The sequence below is a fragment of the Larimichthys crocea genome, chromosome XIX (genome assembly GCF_000972845.2).
Source record: "Larimichthys crocea isolate SSNF chromosome XIX, L_crocea_2.0, whole genome shotgun sequence".
NCBI classification, from domain to species: Eukaryota; Metazoa; Chordata; class Actinopteri; family Sciaenidae; genus Larimichthys; species Larimichthys crocea.
This window is the reverse complement of record NC_040029.1, coordinates 1,628,895-1,653,483: the sequence shown is the minus strand read 5'-3', so window position 1 is coordinate 1,653,483 and position 24,589 is coordinate 1,628,895. Positions and strand designations below refer to the sequence as shown.

At 44.3% G+C, this 24,589-nt stretch overlaps 1 protein-coding gene across 3 annotated transcripts in view; it reads left to right on the top strand.

The window, feature by feature from the left end:
• LOC104926394 (fidgetin) overlaps nucleotides 1-24,589 on the top strand; it is a 46,095-nt gene that overhangs the window by 9,606 nt on the left and 11,900 nt on the right. The window contains exons 1-2 of one of the 3 annotated variants that reach the window (XM_027291813.1): nucleotides 4,250-4,256; nucleotides 5,202-5,232. In XM_027291813.1, the coding sequence (XP_027147614.1) occupies nucleotides 5,208-5,232 (25 nt within the window). In that variant the 5' untranslated portion in view covers nucleotides 4,250-4,256; nucleotides 5,202-5,207. Of the gene's footprint in view, nucleotides 1-4,249; nucleotides 4,257-5,201; nucleotides 5,233-23,490; nucleotides 23,648-24,589 lie in introns of those variants that run through there. The other 2 variants (XM_027291814.1, XM_019257439.2) reach the window with 2 other exon arrangements.

Below are 24,589 nucleotides of genomic sequence, written 5' to 3'. Positions count from 1 at the left end.
ACAGAAGACACTTCGTCCTTCATAATAAGCTTTTTTTTTTACCTACTTATTCTTTGAAACTTTTTTCCTTGGCTCCACTTTATTCAAAGCTGCACTATTAAATCATCATTTAATTCAAAGTCTGACATATTTGCTGTTTTTGGCTCTGTGACTTTCAGCAGTGTCAGAACCGGCCCGAGCGGGGTGGTGGGTCAGCGAGGAAGAAGTGTTCTGTTTATGTCATCAGCTGTCATTACTTCAATATATTTCATTTCATTTGATTATGAAAGTGAATTGAACTTTTTCCGTCCACTGGAAAAAATGACATATTTCTTTTTTTAAAAATCTACTTTTTGTGGCGGACCCCAGCAAAATCCCACAGTCATTACATACATACATATATACATATATACATTAGTATTAACAAAGTAAGGTCTGGCATTAGTGTATATATTACAAAATGTTGCCTTTATGATGTCATCACAAATAAGGTCAGATGGAAAAATGAATGAGATTGTATTTTATTTTGAAATTGATCCTGTATTATCTATTGGCTTCTTATATGTACAGGTGATTGCTGCCATTTGAATTGCTGCCGACTTCACACACACACACACACACGGGGAGAGAGAAGAACCACGTTTCCCATCCTCCTGTCTTCTCCTCTCACACAGTATAGCAGGCGGGCCTGCAGCCTACCAATGCGTTCAGTGAGGGGGATTTGTCCGGGGCTCTAATCAATCACTGACAGATTACCTCCAAAGCCACTTCCACAGCCATTAAAGCAGGACAAATGCAGAATTGCAACTGAACAAGTTGGAGTTTTTAAGCCAACACCAGGACTTCCTGGTTATTTGTCAAAGTCACTGCCGCTGAGCCGCATGAGTGGCTTGCGCGAGAGTGCGGGGCTCAGAGGCAAAGGCGGCCAGGCGTTCGCATTGTGTGCGTGTGAGTGTGTGTGTGTGTGTGTGTGTGTCGGGGAGAATGAGTGAGAGAGCAAGAGACAGTAACAGAGTGAGTGAGTTATTGTTAGTGTGTGTGTGTGTGTGTGTGTTTTTATGCTCTCAGGTGTGTGTGTGTGTGTGTGTGTGTGCACGCCGTCGGCTGCGTCGCTCTCGGCCCACTGGAGCTTACAGTAAATCACATTCCCTTTATTGCCAAATTTAGCAGCTTATGCTCAATAGGCTCTGCTCAAATCTACGCCATGTCCCATCAGGGCGTTAGTCTGGGCTCATAAAAGTGGATTGGCCACACACACACACACACACACACACACACACTATAGCCTCTGAGCAAAGACGACTCATCCTAGTCTTTTTTTTCCTCCCGTACATTATTTCCTCCTCTTCTTTATCTGAGCAACTGGAAACACTGTCTGGGCTTTTCTAATCTCCCCTCTGTCTCCCTCTGGATTTCCTGCTTTGAGATTGTCCCCCATTCACTGGGGCTTTGTTTATATCAGGGTATATTTGATAGAAGACACTAAGAAATTGGATATCATCATTTTCATAGGCTGTATTACCAGGGGAACACGGACTATCCTCGATGTATTGTGCACTTTCTAAAGAATGGACACTTTATCCTATAAGCTTTCTTCTTTCAGCCAAATTGATTCCGACGTCGTTACGTCTTGGCAGACATGACGGGTTAAGTGCTGATAATTATTTGGAAGAGATGAATAAAAAATATGAAATGTGTCTCGGAGAGGGGACATCAAAGCGGCGGGGGTTTGTTGCATGTTTTTTTTTTTCCTCTTATACCGCGAGTATGGAACATTCGGAGTCGAGGTTTGATTAGCGTGACGTCCTTTGATTAGGCTCTTATTGTGAAAACCCCCTTTTTTTTTTCTCTTTGCTTGTACTTCATTTAGAGCCGTGATTTCACAAATAACACACGGAGGGGGGGGGGGGCGAGATCTGGTTTGTTTGTCTTTTTCTTTTTGGAGTGTGTGTGTGCAAAGAAAAAAGTGCAGTGGTGAAGTGATGAGGGCCGACACTGAAGTCCGCAGGCACTGGAGTTGAAATTTAGCTGGTCATGTGACTATGACTCCCCCCCTACCTTCCTCCCTCCCTCCCTACATCTCCTCCCTCATGACCCCGAAGAGGGAGAAAGGAGGAAAAAAAAAAAAAAACACCCCATACGAACACAGGAGGCGGGATTGTATTTGTAGTTGTGTGTGTGTGTGTGCATCCTTTTGTGTACTTTGGATTGTGTGGGTGTCCATGCAGTGTGTGTGTCGGTGTGTGTGTGTTTCTTAACCCCCCCCCCTCCTTCCTCCTATTCAATTAAGAGCTTAAGCTCATTAGTGGCAGACTTACATCATTACCTCTCCAATGGCTAATGAGTTAAAATCTATTTAGATTTATGTTGCCGTTAAAATCTCCACACACACACCCACACCCACACCCACACACACACACGTATGCAGTTTGCGTCGGTCACAAATCAGAAAAACGTGTCATCGAATTAAACCTGAAAGCGTCCCTGTGACTCCACATAAGATTTTCCATATCAATGTGGGGAGCCTTTTTATAGCAACACTGCATATTCAACACACTTGAATTATACCTTTTGGCTTCCGTATGTAAATGAGAGCGGCGCTCGCTGATGTATCCGCGCGCTGTGATACACTACAAAGGCCTGTTTTCTCTCTCACTTAAACATTAAAGACGCTAATTTAAGGCCTTTTCTAATTACTAACTAATAATTAGCGCCGTAACACAAAAAAAAAAAAAAAAGAACAACACTTTTTTGAGGGGGGTTTCTTTTTGCAAAGCTATTTACACGGCGATTAGTCGAGTTTTCAATCAATTCTAATTGAGCTAACAAATCCTTGATTGCATCACAGGCTTGACGAATTTAATGAATTGATAGAAGAAGAAGAAAACAGACAATTAGTGCAAAACAATGGAGAGAACGAGGAGAGAGAGAGGGATGCTGATCTCAGGCCTTGCAGGAGAATCTTCCGCTCGCTGCTGACTCAAGGGCATCATGTTTGCGCGTGCACGTGCGGAGGGGGTGAGGGGGGGGCCTTGACCTCAGCGCGGGTCGCACCCCGTGCACGATTTACCCCCCCCTACCCTCCTCCTCCGTCTCATAACCCCACCTGCAATCCGATTGGACCACCTTTAAGAAGGAGTACTTTGAGAGAGGTGGGGGTGATTAGGAAACAATGAACTGACAGCTCCTCCATCTTTGATGTCTTGTTTAAAAGCTGCTCTCTCCCCGCTGACGCTTTGATAACTCGCTAACTGGGACATTTTCATTCTAATTAGGGCTTCAATTGCTAATTCCATATTGCTGCTATAATTATCACTGGGAAGATACGCGGGGACACTGCGGCGAGATTTTTTCGGGGGGCAAGGCGGGCGGAGGCGGGTGTGCAGATTTGGCCCCCCCTACCACCCACCGCCACCGTCCTCCACCATCCATCCTTCCGTGTTCACTTACACTTCGCCCAGGTTGCTTCTAAGGATCCTTAGAATGTCCAAACATCCAAACAGCTTTCCCGGTCACACCTCGACACACACAAAAAGAAAAATCAGCATTTTATATAGAAATATTTGGTGTAAAAGCACCGAAGGAGAAAAAAAAAATGTCAGTCTCACCTTTAATCTGTTACTTTGGGCCAAATTCAGCAGAAGTGACTTGTTAAAGTGCACATCTCCTGCAGTGCGGTGGCTCCTCGGCGTGTCCTCATTCTATCTCTGCCTCCTAAAAAACACTTTCCCCTGTTAATGCTTCATGTCTCTGCAACATTTTGGACTCACAGTGCAAACCTTGCCATGCAAACCAGACGCACATAATAAGCTTATGGGCAATAATTGCAACTGAAGATTCTTTTTTTTTTTTTTTTTTTTTTTTTTTTTTTTTTTTTTCTCCCACCGCCCTCCCCTCTTCTCCTCTCTCTCTCTCTCTCTCTCTTTCTCCCTTTACCCCTTTGCGCGCATGCGCAGTCGTCAGCGTACTGGTCAGTGTGAGAAGCAGCTGTTCAGGGCTGGTGAAATTCCAACATGGCAGTGGCTGTGGTCAGTGTTTCCTGCGTTAACTTGGGATGGTTTCAGCAGCTCGCAAGCAGCAACCCGGCTTAACCTCAGCGGCGCGCTCATCAACAGAACACCGCCAACACCACCACCCCTCATCCCCGGGATCGATGCGACCCTAACCCCCCCTACCTCCACGTGAGAGGTCGACCTAAAAAAAAAAAAAAAAAAAAAAGAAAGAAAGAGAGAGAGAGAGAAAAGAAAAGAAGAAAAAAAGAGGAAAAAAAACAGCAGGTAAGGAGAGGGGTAGTGTGGGGGATCCGCTGCGTCTGCAATTAGACGAGAGTGGTGGTCAGGGGCAGACTGTCTCCATCCAGGGCTTTGCGCGTCTGTACCGGAGAGCTGCGCCGTTTCTTTCGGGAATAATGCATGTGCACTTTGTGATTTAAGTTGCGCGGATCGCTTTTTTTTTTTCGTGATCGTTCATCTCAGTGTGATTTTTCTTTTTTTTTTTATTATTATTATTTCGCAAGAAGCGCACCTGCGCCACGGATCCATCGCAGAGAGAGAGAGAGAGAGAGAGAGAGGCGTGCGTGCGTGCGTACGTGCGTGTGTGTGTGTGTGTGTCGGGCTGTGCGGCATACTCTCTCTCGTTATAAGACGAGGCTACAAAACACACAACTTGCATGCACACGGACGCTTTTTTTCCTCCTCCTCCCTCTCCTCCTCTCTCTCTCTCTCTCTCCTCAGGCGGCGATACGGTTACAACAAGTTGCCCAAAAATGCGTGCGTGTGTGCGGAGAGCGGCTCCAATGTCACCGCGGCAGCATGTATTTTTTAAAGGCTCGGATGTTTTAGGGCGTCATCAAGAGATTTGAACTTGTTATTTGCAGAGCTTTTTTATTTTTATTTATTTATTTTTTTTGTGTGTGTGTGTGTGTGCTGCTGCTACCAGTTGATTTGTGTGTGTGTGTGTGTGTGTGTGTGTGTGTGTGTGCTGTCATCTGGCTCCACTTTCTAATGAGATGCATGTAGGTTAGATGCTTCTCCTATTGAGTTGCTTGAAGGGCCCACCTTTCACACAGCTTGAAATCCGAACAAGAGGTGGACGCAGAAAAAAAAAGTGTGTAATGTAAATCCCTTTTTTTTTTTTTTTTGTTAAAGAGAGGGGAATCCTTTCCTCTTCCTCTTCTTCTTTTTTTAAAAAACACTAATTAATCTTCCTTTTCCTTGTTTCAGCACGAGATGATCAGCAGCAGCAGCGTCTATGGTAGGTTCAAAAAACTTCCTACTTTTTTGGAAAAAAAAAATGTTTTTATGGATGTTTCATAAATGCACACGTGAGTTCGGGAGCAGGTGTTTACATCGCTGACACCGTGTGACACTGGTGTGCGCGTTCACACCATTCGCCTGGCTGTTCGAAATGTGCTTTTTGTGGGAGGAATCTTTCAATTTCAAAATTGCAGCTTTATTTTCCATCTCCTATCATATTAACACAACCCTCTGTCACACACACACACACACAGAGCTGGTAATTAATATAATAAGTGGGCTACATTTAAATTACACATGTGCAGCAGCTAATGAGATTTTTTTTTTTTTTTGGATGTGGGAAATCTGCTCCTAAATTTTGTTTCTTCAACTCTTTTTTTTTTTTTTTTAATAACCAAACCTGCACGTCACAAAGATAGATTGCATGTGTGTGTGTTTTTTGTTTTTGCACACACACACACGCACACACACACACCAGACACACACACACACACGATGCAAAGTGCAGTTTTCCCGTGCAATCGGATGTAAAAACACACACACATACACACACCAGACACACACACACACACGATGCAAAGTGCAGTTTTCCCGTGAAATCGGATGTAAAAACACACACACACACACACACATACACACACCAGACACACACACATACACACGATGCAAAGTGCAGTTTTCCCGTGAAATCGGATGTAAAAACACACACACACACACACACATACACACACCAGACACACACACACACACGATGCAAAGTGCAGTTTTCCCGTGAAAACGGATGTAAAAAAACACACACACACACACGTTCACTCATCGTTTATCGGAACGAGTGCAGGCCTTAATCAGCGCTAAAGTCCAAATGCATATTTATGTTTATCAGCTGCACTTTTATTTCATATTTACTTTATTAAGTTCAAGCTGATAATTATTAACATCACGCCTGTGTGTGAATATTAACAGGAAGCAGCGCTAATGACCACAACTTGCTGCAAGAACACACTCCACCTGGCTCCATTCAGATTTTGAGAGAAAGAGAGAGAGAGGGAGAAAAAAAAAGCCGATTCCTGCTGAAGCTGCGAGGAAACGTGTTCCACATTCACGTGTAAGAACAATGGTGGATTGTTGAAATTTGAAAATAACCATCCCACCTCTCGTTTGCGAGGCGGGCGAGAGGCGGCGGCGGTGGTGGCGGCGGCGGAGGAGGAGGAGGATAGTTTTCTCCTGAATAATCACGCTGGGAGGAAAAGAGAAAAAAAAAACACACAAAGTGCTTTCTGTACGCGCGCAGGAGCAACTTCCACGATCGCACATTCTTGGTTTTTGTTGCACTTATTAGCGAGGACTCGACCTCTCACCTCTGATCTCTCTCTCTCACTCACACACACACACACACACACACACACATTGTTATTTCCTTCACGTCATGTGCTGTTTCCTCCTCTCACATGCGGCATTTTCTACCTTGTGAATCCTTTTTGTGTTTTTAAGGTGTGTGTGCAAGTGTGTGTCGAACTTGAACCGCTTCCCTCTGAACCTCAGGTGTTGTCATCACATTTTCCATCACACACACACACACACACACACACATTGAAACAGGGCGCACGATGCATAGAACGCCACAGCTTTTTTTTTTAGGACAGGTGACGGAGCCTCATTCACTTGTCAGCTCGCTTCACCGCTGTTTTGTGTTAAATAAGAGAAATCCAGGTGTGTGTGTGTGTGTGTGTGTGTGTGTGTGTGTGTGTGTGTGTGTGAGTTCGTGCAACACTCTAGGAAACCCAGGCTCAGCCGTGTGTGTGTGTGTGTGTGTGTGTGTGTGTGTCGGTTGGGTGTGTAATGTAAATAATGTAGATCCTCGGCGGTTTGTTTATTCCTCTAAGTCTATTTGTTTGCTACAGTCCCCCGGCTTAAGATCCGTCCCTCCGCATCCGCTGTCTGCGCTTGTTGCAGTGACAGTAGCAATAATCCCCCTCATTATACACATAACATATCGCCTCACATCTCCGGCAGCCCCCCGATATACAGCTAATAGGGACAGAGAGAGGAGAGATAATAGGAATAGAAGAGTGGGGGGGAAGAGAGGCAGCTTTACAAACAGGCAGCGCTTTGGTCTTGCCTTTATTTATCTAAATACGGACTTTTCCCTCAAATGAATAGAGAGAGTGTGTGTGCTGCGAGGGTGGCTAAGCTACTCCCAGTGGGGCCGTATAAATAAATTATCCTGACACTTTCTATCAGTCTGTAATGTTTACCATTAAAAGCTGTTTTACCGCCGGTGTGCGATCTAGCCTGCCCCCCGTGGGACTTCCGCCAGATGTAAGGCGATGTGGGGAAATATTGTGCTTTTTTTTCTTCACACACACACACACACACACTTAGTGAGACGTTTGTTAGTCTCCGCTGCGTCCGTATCAGTGGATTTCTTCTCCTGTCTGACAAAAAAGGGCCCCTCTTCAAACAAGATCCAGCCCAGGGTTGTCATCTTTTAGCAAATATGTTAAGTGTTATCTTTTGTGCTCTGGGCTTCGCCGAGCCGATGCCGGACCCCATGGGAGCCCCCGGCGCATGCAAATAGAACAAATCCCTCTCGGACCTGTCTGTCTGTTTCACTCTCTCCATCTCTCTCTCTTGTCTTCTCATCTTTCTCTCCCCCCACCACCACCATCAGCACCACCACCACCGCCACCCTCACTCCCCTCCTTCCCCATCACTCTCTCTTCCTCTCTCCACGTTTGCTCGACAGTGCGTCAGCCTGTCTTGTCTCCTTGCTCTCTCATCTATTTCACTCTTTGTCCACTTATTTCCCCTCCCTCTCTCTCTCTCTCTCTCTCTCTCGATCTCTCTCTCTCCGTCCCAGAAGGCAGTGCCGGGGCCAGTGTGTGTCAGCTAACTGTAGCGAGGCTTGTTGTGAGTCTTTGTGTGTTTCCCTGCATGCTCGCTGACAGCCCCTCCTCGCCGATCTGAAGTTCCTCTCCCGGAGACGGCAGGCAGCTGTCGGGTAGAACGAACGCCGCTGCCCAAACGCCGTTCCTCCTCTCTCCGTAGATGAGTGGACGTCAATTCCTTAAAATCCTTGACACCGTGATCCACTCAATCCTTCTCCTACTACACTTTTTTTCCTGGGGTTCTTTAATGGGGGTTTTGGGATTTTGTTGCCTTGCAGGAGGAGGAGGAGGAGGGTTGCTGTGACTGACAGTTGCCGGTTGATGGGTTTTTTGTTTTCTTCCGCATGTTGCAATTGAAGTTTTTTCCAACACACACACGCCCTCACACACTTCAAATTATATTCCTCCTGCCCTCACGTCTTTCTCCCAGCGCTGACTGGTTATTATCCAGTCAGAATCTGATGGGTGTACTTAAGGCGAGGGGGGTATCCACACAAGACTGACTCAGGGGTGGAATAATACTTCCAGCTTAGCGCTTGCGGACCCTGCTGTAACCTGTGATGCCCGACACTGTGATAATGCTTTTATGCATCGTGGCAACACTTTGAGAGATCAGGGGTGTGTGTGTGTTTTTTGGATTTGTGATGTTGTTCAGATGAAAGTGAAGAAATGTCGCATTTAAAGTCACAAATGTGAGTTTCAGTGTGAACGAAAGCTCAGTTCACTAACAGCTGGGAACCTCTGGAGCCAAACCTGATCCGAGATCAGTGTCACTGGACTTTTCCCACCTCCACACTCTTCAGCTAAATTCATTTCCATGTTAATTCCAGCATTAAAAACATTATCTGACTTTCTTTGAACTCCGAATCCCCTCCAAATGTTTGAAGTTTCTTTGGTTTATGTAACGCGTCATTTTATTATTTTTTTTAATCAAATCAAAGCTGTAGATTTTTTTCCCTCCCTCCCTCCATCCCTTTCCTCCTACCTTCTTTGCAATCCGCTGAACCCTTTTTCCTGAATTTTAAGCAGACCCCCGCTCACCTCCCTTTTACTCTTTACCAGCAATCTCCAACACCCGTGGCCCGGATTCTCTGGCTGATATTAAAACATTCAGCATGTGGAAGCGTTAAATATGCTAAGGACTTATTAAAAGAGAGAGAGAGAGAGAAAAAATCTAACTTCCACTTTGGAATATTCCGCACCATTAGACCTCAATAGACATGGCGGCGCACAGCTTATCCTTTACATTGTGCCTTCAAATGAGAAGGCGCCGTTTCTAATTAGGTTATTGCCATGGAAGTCTTAAGTTAAATTGTGCATTGATATGCGGAGACGCTCACCAATCATTTGGCCCCGATGATGGGGGATGCAGACGAGGGCCTTTTTTTTTTTTCTTTCTTTCTTTCTTTCTTTCTTTTTTTTTCTTTCCTTTCCTACAAGGGCCAAAGAAAATGACAGCGAGGAGAGACGATGGATCTGACTGTAATCTCTCGCCGCCGCTGCTCTTCTCTTTTCTGGCTCTGGCTTGGATGATCTGATTTTGTTAACAGCAAAGCCTTGGCTAGATAGTGGCCGTCTGCTACCCGCCGTGCCCTCCACCACCCTCCACCCTCCACCACCACCTCCTCCTCCTCCCCTCAACCCCTTCCACGTCTGCAAGCTCAGTTTGAACGTCTTGATTAGCGAGGCATCATTCAAGTAAGTCGGGGGACACTTTTTTTTTGGTCGAGGCGACGCGGCAAAGGTGTGCATGCGCGTTAATGAACAATGGCTCATTGGGTGCGAGGGATTGGTGTGTGTGTGTGTGTGTGTGTGTGTGTGTGTGTGTGTGTTTGAGCTTGGCAGGCTGCCAGGGGATGGACACAAAGGATGTTGAGTGGCTGGGCGTGTGGCACAGCATCACTGAGCTGCCTGTGGCCTCTGAGAGATGGGCACAAACTGGGAAGCGAGAGCGTAAAAAAACAACCGCCACAAAGCTTCGCGTTTCTGTCGGACGGCTACAAGCGAGCGACGAATCACAGTCGCCATCGATCAGGCTGCCGATATTCTTTTCTGATTCATCATAGGGGATGTCAAAAATCACAACTTGGAGCAGCAGGAGATGCTCCTGTTTAAGCTGGAACCTGAGAAACTGAAGCTTATTAATTAACCAACTAATTGTTTCAGCTCTCGTCTGGCTTCAGTGAAACACTGTGTGTCTGTGGTCATGCCTTGAATCAGGGGCTGCGACTTTATTTATTTTATTATGGAATAAATCTGCCATCCCAGCTTCCCAGAATGCAACCTGACGTCTTTAAATATCTTATTTTAGCCCGCCGACAGCTCCCAAAACATAAAGATATTTGGTTTACAATCATATAGAGCTGAGAAAAGCAGCTGGAAGCAGAGAATATTTAGTATGCTTTAAAAAAAAGTGTGTGTGCGCCCAGGCCCTGCATGTTTGCATGCTTACCTGTGATTGTGTACATGCATGCATGGTGTGTGTGTGTGTGCATAGGGGCCAAGTTCCCCTCCCTCACTGGAAGCAGGCGCGAGAGCATTAGGGTGTTGCTTGTACAACTCTGTTGGCAGGATGGACACATGTGGTAGATAGCTAATGATAGCATGCAGCGTATAATGAGATCCTACTCTCCGTCTGTCTCCCCTACCTGGCATCATGCATTAACCATACAAGAGGAAGAGGAGGCACGCATGGTATTGACTTTTGAGTGGGTGTCTGCTTGTCCGTTGTTGGTTTTGTTTAGCACTCAGAGGTCAGCATGGCTGCAAGCGCCGCACATTTATAACAAGTCTTTTTTTTTTTTTTTTTTGCACACGCGTGTGTGTGTGTGTGTGTGTGTGTGTGTGTTTGTTTTCGTGGCAGGAGCTCGTTCTTTTTTTTTTTTTTTTTTAAGCGAGACGAGAACCTCTCCTCATCCGCACCTCTTGAGCTCTGCTAAATGGTGGTAAATTGATTTTGGATGCGTTTGCGATGTATACGCCTAACAAGCCAAATGGGTTCAGTTTGCGGGTTAGTTTGTGTGCGCAGACGATTAATCTGTTTATGTATTCCACGCACTCATAATCCGAGGTATGTTGCGCGATGGGTTGATGGAGGGAGGGGAGGCGTTGGCAGCGGTCCGTCTTCTTGCCCGGTAACATATATTTATCCTCTTCACTACACAATCCTCCAGGCTGCTCAAATACCCCAGGGGGTCCCGATGACATGCTTACTAATGTGTGCTTTGGAAACGGGAGTGCTATTGTATCCCCTAAATCTCACAAAGCACTGTATGATTTGCTCATTGTCGTTAAATCGCTTTGCTTGTGCCAAGTACTTGCATCTCACAGAGGCTTAATGCTTTGAGGGTTTCAGGGACAGCTTCGAGTTCCTCTTTTGTTGATTTCGGGGAAAAGTGCCAAGACTGCTGCGCTGAATATTGTTTTGAGTATGGAGGAGGGAGGGGAAGAAGGGCCATTGCCAAGCGACTCCATTGAGCCCCGTGAATGGGCCATTCATATTTAGGAGAATCACCCAGATGCCATATTGTTGGCTCAACAACGCTAAATATTCTCCAACAAGGATGGGATTGTAACAGGTTTTTGAATTGTGCGAGTGTAGAAAAAGGGGACGTTGGGAAATTGGTGGAAAGAGAGAGAGAGAGAGAAAAACAGTCAACCCTTTAGCCACTCTGAAAGGGGTGAATAGTACAGTGACATGATAGTGCTCCCGCTGTGCTGCAAACGCTTTATTTATACTTCAAGTCATGCAAGAATAGAAGTATTTGTCAAAATAGCCTTCACGGTGCCTGCAAGTTTTCTATTTTTCTTCATCAAGCATCAGTAAAATGACACATTTACACAATTATAAAGAAAGTTTCAACTTCATACATCTCCTTTGTATATATTCTATATCTGGTAACAGGTTAATTTGACACATATATGCTTAGGGCATGCTTGTTAAATATGTTAAATAAAGCTACACGTGCACACAGCACATATCATTTCCAAAGCCGTGTCTAATATGTATTTTAAGCCTCATATCACATTCGTTTGGAATATTTATGATTTTAGAATATAATAAAAGTGACATTTAGAAACGCAGATGCTACATGAAGTCGTATCTTGACTGTATTTTTTTTAGTTTAAATGATGACTTTTGGAGTTTTTCTCAGAGGACGCGAGGCCTCGGGACAGCAGGTGCTGCTGGGGGTTTGGATCCAATGCCAACGAAGGGGGCTGAAGCAGACACACACCATCCCTCTCCTCACACACACACACACACACAGTGTTAAGGTCCGTCCACACACAAAAACAACCTTGAAATCACTGCCGTGTGCAGCCGAACTCCTGCCCCCCCCTTGCACCGTCAAAGGGGGTCTAAGACAGGACTTAACAAAATGTCATTGTGGTCTTTTATGTCATGCATGCACTGAGTATTAATCACGGCTGGATCTGCGCCTGAGAGGCTGATCAAATTTATTGTTTGGCTGCGCGGGACAGTAATGGGTGTTTAATTACTCAATAAAAGCCCTTTTATAGATTCCCAGGCCTCCTGTGTGTTGAGCAAATGGTATTGATCTGTCTCCGGGCTGCAACATGATAGCCTGTGAAGGAGAATTAGAGCCGTTAGCCTACTAGTGCTTTCTCATTCATTAGCTGCATTAGCCAGAAGGTGGTTAAGACGTAAGCATCATTGTTAATACCAGCGTCTCAGAGGTTTCTGTGTCCGCCGTGTGTTGTAAAGCTCCGTGAACCTCATTTATACAAATATGGATTAGATGAGCTGTGAATATTGACCACCGTGCAAAGTGTTTCCATAAGAATCTCCAGGAGAGATTCATCTTTGAAACAATTTCCGTCAGCGGACGGTGTAATCCACAGGACTAAAACTCGACAACGCCCTCAGCTGCATTAGTCGGGCTACCCATACTCGACGCGGCGTGTTTAATCCCAGCACTTCCCCACCTTCTAATCTGTAATCTGACGGCTCCTCCACCTCCTCCTCGGAGGCCTAAATCTGGATCTCCGTCCTCATGCTCGCGCTGCAGGCGCCGGAGAGCAACTCTCAAAGGGAGGAAAAAGGATGAATGATAATGACATTGAGCCTGGCTGCGTCTCCATATGGTTTCTCATCCATGCACTCATCCTAGAAAACATGTTGATGTTCATGTCCAGGCCTGCACGGTGTCCACTGTATTTTATTCTTTTTCTTTTTTGCCTGCCTAACTGCATCTGCCTTGTCCCCATTGTTCTTTTATGTTGAGAGCATATTGCTGCTTCTGTGAACCAGCTTCCACTTCTGTTGATGCACGGCAAAACCACTGCAATATCTCCCTTGATGTGTCCATATCAAATGAATGTGGCCTATTACAGACGTGGTGGAGTCAGTTGGGTGGCTTTGTGGACCAAAAAAGGGCCTGCAAGGGACCATGAAAGAGACATTGTCCAATATAGACCATACAGTTCTTTTGTAGATAAATGGATTTTCATGCTTATCAACTCGGACACTGACGTGAGTGAAAACTGTGGAGAATGTGGAATTATTCTCACTCCTCGGCCGTACACATGGACAACTGTAGTTTCAAGTGTGTGTGGTCTTTCATTGTCCTGCTTGCAAGGTTTTTTTATTTGAGTGTGTCATTCAATTTGGAAGAATATAGACTGTTAATGCCACAAAAGTGTATCCTTGTGGGAAAATATTACCCACTAAACTCACCCACTTCGACTTCAGTTATATTTGCATATTGTCCGTGAGTTATTAATGTGAACCCTGAGCTTTTAGCTGGACAAACAGACATTTTTTTATTACTTAATCAAATTTGGGTTTGAGAAGGATCCATTAGAGCTGTCCTGTTTAGAAATTGGTACATGATAGTATGTTGACGAATATTTAAAAATATATATACTTGCTTGGACTATAGAGCTGAGTAGTTCATTGTTTTTATATTAAAATCATGATTAGAGTTAAATTTAAAAATGTTTTCACAATTTGAAAGTTGATTAATTAATTATTCTCTCTTAATGCCAATGTGAAGATGAAACAAACTTTTTACCGACTAACAGAGCGGGGGGGAAAAGATCTCCGGCGTTGCTTCGCGTTAATTTCATACCGTTAGCTAGCGAGCAGCTCTGCGGTTGTTGACTGCATGACAGAAGTGAGTTGTTTAAAGGGATTTTAAACTCATCGCATTAAAGTCTCGTAATTGAAGCTGGGAAGTAGCTGGAGTGTCAGTCTAATGATAACGTTTACGTTAGCTGCCTAAGCTAACGTAAACGTTAGCTTGTGTTTACAACAGTGTCATAATTGAGACCTCCAGCTGTGATGTCACTCTTCAGTGACAACGCAATGATGAAGGTTAATGTTGGCTTGAGCTGTTGGCAGCAAGTTTTCTGTTTAATATCAAATTGTCAGACATAACGTGCTAGGAGTTTGTCATTTTTGCTGTAACGTGTCATCTACATAGCTGTTTGCCACTTTTGTCACGTTACGTCAAGACTGAATTCAGATATGTCTAAGTACTGTAAGGTCAAGTATTCATTGGATACATAAATAAATGCTAAAAGCAGCATTACAGTCGTCCCTCGCTATATCGCGGTTCACTTTTCGCAGATTTTTTTCAGTGTAATTTTGCATGCTTTTTTTTTTTACAGCGTACTGTACAGTATGAACGCGCATTGTGTTCTACGTCTGAAATTGGCTAAGGGAGAACCGCACATGTGTTCTGTGTCCTGTTTAAGGGAGTACTGTACAAAATGCGTGTAAAAAGGTGTATAAAAGTGTGTGGTTAGGGGTTTTACGGCCTTAAAACATGTATAATAATTGTAAAACTTACTTCACGGATTTCGTTTATTGCTGCTTATTTTTAGAACGTATCCCCCGCGATAAACGAGGGACCACTGTATTTCATCTGATCCTTTTAGATTAATAATCACAATTAAATCATAGATTGCTCAGCCCTGTAAAAGAGTTTTTTTTTTTTTCACAAACCAAATCTTTAACCAATTTTGTCAGGTTTTAATTAATTGGTTGGAATTATTAATTTGGGTCCAGTCCATAGAGGAACATATATCATCATCCAAAAAAAAACAAAAAAAAACATAATAAATGAGGCCAAAGTTTTCACCTGACGGCGACAGTATGCGAGTAGAGCATAAACCCCCACAGACACAAGCCGGCCCAGTTGTTTCATGTTCTAATTCAAAGGACACGTGTACATATATGCAAGCATGCCCGCACAGACACACATTAAACCCTGTTCACATTCCGCTGCCTGTGGGGCACGAATGAGAAGCGATGTCTACTCGATGCCGAGCCAGTGATCTAGGTAATCTGCCTGTGCTGTGGGACAGGTCTATTGGTCCACAAATCAATTGGCTTCATGTCCGTGCCATTAGGCTAACATGGCGCTGCTGAGGCGCTGAGAGCGGTAAACAGACTGTTTAATTCCCCTGGACACTGGCCAGGTGGACACTCCTCCTCCTGCTGCTTCCTCCTGATCCCTCCGTTTTATTTATTTTTTTATTTTTTCCTCTCCTCCCTCCTCCCCTCGTTCTATCGTCCTCTCACATTGACTCCACTTCAGTCAATGCGGTTATTCTCAGCGGACGAGTGCTTACAGGAATATTGCTTGGAGGGATTGTGTGTGTGTGTGTGTGTAAAGAGGAGAGATTTTGGCCAATGAACCCTTGCTGTGCTCTGTCCTCCAGTACTGTGTCTATACTGAGTAAGTGATCCCTTGGGATGCAGTACACACATCCAGCATCCCTCCCTAGCTCTCTCTCTCTCTGTGTTTGTCTCAGTCTTTGTTTCTCTCTTAGCGGATCTGTTTCCCATTCTGTTTCTGTCTCCGTCTGTCTTCCTCTTTATACATTTCCTCCCTCCTCCCTCCCTCTACCTCCAGACAGAGGCAGCAAACAAGTACAGTAATATGAAGGGGGCTGCGTCAGAAACAAACGCGATTGGAAAAAAAATGCAGATTTATGTCCGAGCTGCGAGAAGTTTCCCATCTTTTTGCACGGATACACCAAATACACCGTCCTCTCGTCCGGACGTGCTTCCCATTCCCCTATATGGACACGACTAATGACTTTGCTTGTGTAACGTCAGTGGTTCAGTTTATCCGCTTCACCGCCGCGGCCTGTTTTGTACCAGTCTTTGTGCTACAGTATGGTAATTGAGCCACTGTGTCCTGACAGATGAGCGTTGTTGGCAGTATCACTGTTGTGCGTCTCATTTCCTGCGTGCTGTTGCCGATTGACTGATAAGATAAGAGGCCCCGTAGCCACGTCCGAGAGCCCCCCCCCGACGCAACTTGCGACTTGATGAACAGCTGAAGGCGTGATTAAGCCGTGGGAAGCGGTCTTTGCTCAAGCACTCGCTGATCTGGGTCCACTAGAACAAACACAGAACCTCTTCATGTTGGTGTTTACAGTGGGCAGCATTATTTGACAGTTAGAAATGACACAGTATAGAAATGTGCGCCGTGCTTTCAGATTTGCCTGTAGGGCCAGAACGTTTCACTGTTGCTAGGAGACGCTGAAACCCTCGGACACATCTGGTCAGCTGTTAGTACAAGTTGTTGACAAAGGTTGGAGCATCCGCAACAGCGTGATAGTGTTTACAAAATGAAGCCATCCGTAGACTTAATCAGTTTTACAGGCGTGTGAAGTCTTCATTTAGAGATTTTTAAGATCATTAAAGAGCCACTCCAAAAATGAAAATATCACAGGCTGAATTTCTTTCTCCTCTCGTTCCTCGGCCTTGACTCATCTCCCTCCTGGGACCTGAATGGTGGAATGACATTCATCTTCCAACAGGACGGCGGAGTCACTCCTTATCTTATGTCACAGCTCATCTCTTCAATAAATACTTCATGTCCTCGTCTCCCTGCCGGATCGCATCCTTTTCTCTCTTCGTCCACGTCTCTACCTGATCATATTCCCGTCTTTTATGTATAGAACAGACTCTCTTGGCTTGTGCACGGACCGGTTGCAACATTTTCATCCCTGAATTGTGCGATGAAAATCTCAAGAAAGCGTCACGAGAGTATCAGTAGCACAGCTCCCCGTCTTATCTGAATAGGAAATGTTTCAGTTCCCAAAATTGGAGCGCGCTCTTTTTAGAGATACAGCACTTTGGTTTTTCTCCAGATGACAAACAAGCACAGATCCTGTGTTAGCCTCAGGGCTGGAGCTGCGCCCCACAGTAATAAAGCTGTAATTATTTATTTAGTAAGAGTGAAAACAAGACTTTCTAACTGCTGCTGCTGTGAGAAATATTGCACGGAAAATATGTGAAAGTGCATTAAGTTGCCAACAAACACACACACACACACACACATAAACATCACATCCACAGTGTTATCAAGGTCCTGGTCTTTCTCACTTCAGATCAGGCAGAACTGGAGGGAGAATGCAGAATAGTGAACAGAGGTATTAAATATCTCATTTTCTGTTTGCTTCGAGTAAAGATGCTCTGCAGGAAGTTACTGCTCATGAGGTTATATCTTGTCAATCTATGTATTTGGACGTCCCCAAGTGTGATGTATTTCATTACGACAGCTACTGTACATATATTAGCTCCTTTAGCCAACAGCAACAAACTCCCAACAGGTCACATTTCAAGTTCAGCACTGACTGGAATGTCCAGATCTTTATCCAACATTTGACATTTTTTGGCAGCGGCATTGTAACGCGGCCTTCGTTGTGACATCTGAGAATGTTAAACCAAAAAAAGTTTCTTTTGTAGACCAGACAATTCATCAAAAATGATAATATCATTCTGCAAGGACAGACACCACTGGAAAAATAAACTCCCCCATTATGTGTATATGATTCGATATTACATAATGCGTGCTTAAGGAAGGATGCCACAGAGTGTAAATCACACGTACAGTTTTCATTGGATAGCATTCATACAGATATTTCTGCAAACAGATGTATCCACTAATTTGATCCTAAATGTTTCCTCGGGTGATTTGGTGTCATGATTATGAGTTCAGCTTCAGCGTGAAGCCAAGAGAACAAAAGCCTAAACAGATCACAGGTCATGCAGTGGGTATGTCGAGGCACGACCTGCAGAGCTTTACACTGAGAACGAACTGAAACAGATCATTACATATAAATATTAAATGACAGACTGTCGTACTAGAGTCAGTGATCCTGTATGGCAATGGTGTTTTTTCCCCCCTTTACTATTAAAGATATTGTTGAATATTACGGAAGCCCAAAGCGGTCATTCATTCGTACTTTTTATCTCATCCATTTTTTCGTGACAAGTTAATTTCATCTGTTTTCTTCTTCTTCCAGATTTATGTCATTATGTCACAATGACACATATTGTTATCCTGATATAACGGGATCATTTTCTCGATCTCGATCTCTCTAAAACTAAAGGATAGGTATATTAAATCATTGCAATTGCTACTCTGAATTTCCTGCAATGATTTAATATACTGCACTCTCCTTTTGCCTTCTTGAGATCACAAATGAATTATGTCGTTATGTGGTTGGGGAAAAAAGTTTAGCTATCTTGAGAGCTCAAGAAAATGATCTCGATAACAATACTTTGTTTTTTCGACACAGATCTCGAGAAAAGAAATGAAACTAACCTGTTATCACGAGAAAATAAGAGGAAATAAAATGTATGAATGAATGACCACTTGGGGCTTCCGTAGAAAATATACACAAGGTTTACAACTTTATTCTTTAGATTTCTATGGTACAGTCTAAGAAAATACTCCAGTTTGATGGTGTATGGTTTGAAAGAATTATTCTTATTCTCATCATTGTTTACAGTTACCCTAAAGGAATGGAAAAAAAGAGGTTGAACAAACACTTTATTAAAATTTGACAAAATATGATATCCCATCTTTTTTAAATAACACAAATACAGTGGAATTCAATGCCTTTATTCTGCACCCCTAATATATACAGGGCATAAACATTATTATATAGACCCCTCACCCTCTCTTGACACATAAACAGCACATCTAGCCTTTATTGTTATTAATAATCCGTATGTGACAAATTGTATGACATTTTCAGGCGTAGCCACCCTGAACCTCTTGAGTCTGGATGTCAGCTGAGCCTAAGTGTCCTCGACAGCGGCACACCGAGTACACAGCTTTATTTGCCTCATAAGTAAATACTGTATGTTTCCTTTTATTACCTCACGAGCGCAGCTGATAGGATCTGCCAGCGGTGGTTGTCATTTGAAACCCGTGAAATCAGCAGGTCGGCGGATAAATAAAAAAAAAAAAAAAAACGAGAAGCCCACCGCCGTGTTCATCGCCTGTGAATGTGATTACAGCTATTGATCGATAGACAATGACACGATGCTGTTGGATGTCACCTGAGGAGAGAGTGTGTGTGTGTGTGTGACTGAGAAAAACAAGGCGCACAGAAAGAAACAGAGTGTGTACGTGCGTCCATATGTTGGTGCGTGGTCCATATGCTGGCGTCCGTGCACGCGTGTTGCCATGCGTGCGTGTGTGTACGTGCGCGTCTTAAAACCCAGATCCAGTGTGGTAATGTGAGATCAGACGTAGCCTGTTAGCCGGAGCCTTACATCTGCTGTCAGCCACTCGCTCTAACTCTGTTAAGGACGTTATTGATTGCTCATTATTACCTCGTTCCCTGAAAGATGAGCGTCCCCTATGATCACATTAAATCTCTCCTCTGTCCAATCCTCCTGAGATGCCTTCTGCTCATCGGTGCCCATCAAATTTCTCCTCCGAGATCTGATATCAAGCAGCCTGACGTGTTTTATCGCCTCTGGTTCTCTCTTGTTTGATTTACTCCAAATAACTGTCTTTCTTCTTCTTCTTTTTTGGCTAATTGATGTCTTTAGTCTGTGTAATGGAAATCGCAGATGAGCAGCATTTGAAATCATGATTTGTTTTCTTTTTATTAGACGCTTCGGGTTTTCGTGTTAACTTTGTGATCCGTGTTTATTGACTTGATAGGAAACAAGCGCGGCTGACAAGAGAGTCCTAATATGTGCTTTATTTCTCAGAGCGAGGCTATTTTTATTCCAAAGGAAAGGGGGGGGGGGGTGGGGGGGGGGGGTCTTCAAACTATCATGTCAAACTCACAGTCTCATTGAAATCCTACAAATTTGCCTTTTTGAATTTGCCCCCCCCCCCCCTCCTTTTAAAGCTGCCCTTTCCCCCCCTTCTCCGCGTTGTCATTTTCGCTGACGATAAGCAGTTGTTGAAGGTGTCACGCGTCCGCCAGCCCCCTGTAAAGTTTGAGACCGCTGAAATCCAGCCCTTCAGCGAGAGAGAGAGAGGCCCAATCTCATCGCCCCCCTCCACCCCCCCAGAATAATGCAGAGCATCGACTGTGTCAGTTGAGCGGAGAGGAGGACGCGCGGCGGCGGCGGCAGCCAGCCTGATATTCCGCTGCTGAAGCTGACTGGATGCCCTCACTTTGGAGACAAACTGCTGGCAGACTGCTCGACTTCAGCAGACAGGACCTGAATCTTGCTCATATGAGATGGAGCAACCGCTGTGTGTTGGCGTGAGGATAGTGCACACAAATATTTGCGGTTGATTACAACACCGCATCCTCGAGCGGTGTGTAATATATATATCTATATATATATGTGCAGCGTGTGTGTGTGTTCCCACTGCGATCGTGTGTGTACGTGCGTCCTCCAGCAGAGAGCTCTAGTGAGAATCTCCTGCCCCCTCGACACGACCGGTTCAGTCTCAATGCCACCGATCGATGGGCGTATTGATCGGGCTGTTTGACTGTTTAGACAACCTGTGTGAATTCCAGCATAATGCGAGCCACAGTGGATTTAAAGACGCAAGCACGCCTAGGATTCAAGGTGCACGCGTCACCGTCCGTCCGTACCGGAGCTTCTTCTTATAACACCTCCAGATGTGTGAGTTCAGACGGAGAATAAGCAGCTGGAGCACGGCCTCCTGATGACTCAGCGTGGGCTGGAGCTCGTGGCTCGGGTTGAGTTTGAATCCCAACTCCTGTGACCTTAAGCGACATGTCCTCCTGTTCCCCTCTCACCTATCCTGTCAGTCCGCGCTACATCCTGTATACCGCACCGTCACACAAAGCCAAAGGTGTGACATTTAGATAAAGTTACTTCCAAACTCAATTTTTAGCAGGAATATTCCGTAATAAATTCCCCTTTTTGAATACATAAACGACGACCTTTAACCTCCCCCTCCCTCCTGATTTCATTCCACGTGGGATATTAAAGCAAAAAAAAAAAAAAGGCCAAAAAGAACGTGTGTGTTTTTTTGTTTTTTTTTCTCCTGTTTATCGGGACACAGCGAGAGAAGGTGTGAGTTGGCAGATCTTGCCAGAATCTATACGAAGTGTGCAGGATTTGACTCTTCAAACATGCACGGTGAAGGATTCTGCGAGTTCACAGGCTGGGGGTAGAGGTTATCCCAGCCAGGGCCTCTTCTAATCCACACACACACACCCCACAGGCTCATGCACACACACACACACACACACACACATCCTCTTGCACGTGCTCTACTCGCGGCGGGCGTTAATCTCCACCAACTGCTGTTGAACTCTAATCTCGCTTACTTGCCAAGTGTTTCGTGCACTGCAAAAACTCACATTAAAGAGTCATTTAACTTAGCTGAAAGCTCGATCCTCGGGGATGAAATGACAGTTTAAAAATATGATTTTTATTAGTCCAAGTAGGGAGATTTGTCTCGTTTCAAGATGTTTTTGAAATAAAGTTGTGCAGTTTCTCAACTTTTTGGCTCGGTCCTTGAATTAATTTGATGATATATGACTTCAAGAGTTTCATTTAAATAAGGAAAGTTGTTTTCAAATTGACAGTTTTTGCAGTGTAGTTAGTATTTGGCACCGAGTCGGCCTGCTGTTGTCAGAAGCAGCAAACTATGGAGCCGTGGTCCAGTCTACTGTCTGACTGAGTGCAACCCCCCCCCACAAACACACACACACACACACACCGTTTCCCTTCTCCTTCCAAACCACCCACCCACACACACACACACACACAAACACACTGAGACATACACAGCCCTGTGCAGACAGACATAATGCATCCACAGATGGTGACACTCCGGCAGTCACTCCTAGGCTGTCTGTCTACGTGCCAGCGATGATAACGCACACACACACACAGACATATGCGCACACGTACACACAGCCTGGCGGCAACAAACACGGTGATGCATCATTGAGCATCGGCTGGTTTTTCTCTAACTGCTGAGGGGAAATCAGTGTGGTGTTAAGTAACCATTCATGTGGAGCCGAGACCACACACAAACAAACATCGCACCTACACTTCTAAAAATATATTTACCTCGGCAGGGAAAAATATAATAAGACGGAATAAAAATGAAAGTTCCCTCACAGACGCGACTTGTATCTGGATGTTATTGACTACCGAGCGGGATCATTGATATGTTAATACACTCACAGTATCACTATTTAATTCCCATGACAAATATCGCTTGTGCGCTTTTCAAACTCTTTACTTGGATCGTGATATATTCATTTGTTGATGCACCGTTAATGTTTCCACTCTGGACCTGAGTATGCTGTGTAGGTAATCGCCCACTCTTGGGGCTGTGGCGGCGGCGGGCGCCGCTGTTTGTGATGTAGATCTTTTCCTGAGGATTGTATTTGAATAATGAGGGAGGCTGGAGCGTTCTCTTGTGCAGAGTGTCTCGGGTGCTGCTGCAGCAAATGACCTCTGAATAGTTGTTTTGGATTAGCCATCAAAGTCTTCTCTCGAAGTGGCCAATAGATAGGTACTTCCAGAAATGAGTCACTTGAAAATGATCATCGCCGCCGTTGCCGTATAAGATAATGGATAACCATTACACTCCATTTTCCCCAGCTCCTCACCCACACAACGCCTGCTCTTGAAATATGATGCATCCACTGTGCTTAGTGAGCACTTAATGTCCAAAAGCACCGTGTTTGTTGAGATTTACAACTGCGCCGGCGGGAGGGGGGGGCAGAAGAAAGAGTGCGTCGTCGGCGTATAATGTTGTTCACTCAATAATTATCTCATTTTATTTACGAAGACAGACAGCTTTAGACGAGGTTAGAGGCTTCCTCTCTATTATCTCCACCTGACACCCCCTCTCTGCCGCGCCACCCTCCTCCCCTTCCCAGCCTGGCCCTAAATGACGTCCTTCATGTCGAGGACTTTCCAAAGTTTCCAATCGAGGAGGAAGGCGGTGTGTGTGTGTGTGTGTGTGTGTGTGTGAAGGGGGGGGGGGTAACGTCCTCGCCGCTGCTCGTATGGAGGGGAGCGTTGAGGGAGGGAGGATCGATGTCATTTCTAAAAGGATTAGACCCCCTCTCAGAAATCTATTTTAATTACCGAACACACAGGTAAACAAAGTGCTGGTGGTTCGCAGGTATGGATCCGGGCGTCAGAGGAGTATTGATAGCACGTGGCCCCGTGTTAACCTCGGGGGCCACTCTGAGAGAGCCCCTCGGGTGGAAGCGCATCGGCGGCAGCCCTGTTTGGGGGGGAATACAGATGTTCCAGCTGTGGCGTGACAAACACGGCAGGTATGGACAGTGGAGCTTTGATTGACAGCTGAGCAGGAGGAAGTTATTACTTTGCGAGCAGAGTTACATTACTTTAGACTGTCGTCGTATGAGCTGAGAATGGTACCACGCTCTACTGAGGCATACTTTAGTTATTAGTGTTTAATTATTTATTAAAGATGAATTAAAGTACACCTTATTCAGGCCTTAGAGCTTGTTATTAGTCTGTTCATAAATAAAAGTTCATTAGTGCTTCATAAGTTAATAAAGCCATCAATGACAAGTCATAAACATTCAATCAAGAATGATTCATTAGTTAGTGATACTTTATTAAGTTAATAAATCGTTGATCAGCGTTAATAGATCATTATGTGAATTAATAAAGACTTTATTAACTACTTATAAACTTTAATAGGAATGTGAATGCTTGAATATAAATGCTTTATAAAGATGACAAACGTTTTCTTAATGATTATAGAACTGTAATATGAATTCATAAATTATTTAAAAACATATTCTATCTGTAACTATTTATAATCTTTAATAAAGTCAGTGGTGGTTACTTGAATGAATTGTTTATTGAGGTTTACAGATCAGTGATAAGGCTTATGATTGATGTTTATGATTTAAATGATTGACTGACTTAATAATGGCAGTAGTGGAAACTTATAGGGTTTATAAGTCGTCACTACTGGCTATATAATAAATGATTTGATGTTTATAGATAAGTAATAAGAATTTTCAACTTATAAAGCCATTAGTATCGACTTATAACCTTTTAATAATATCTGAATTAGTATGTTCATAAGTTGTTACTAATGTCTTTATTCAGTTAATAAAGTGTTAAAGCTGACCACAATTTATGGCTTCATAACTCGGAATAAAGCATGCCTTATTGAGAGTTTGTAAGTCGTCACCACTGGTGAAGAGATAATAAATGATGTCATGTTTATAGATTAGAAA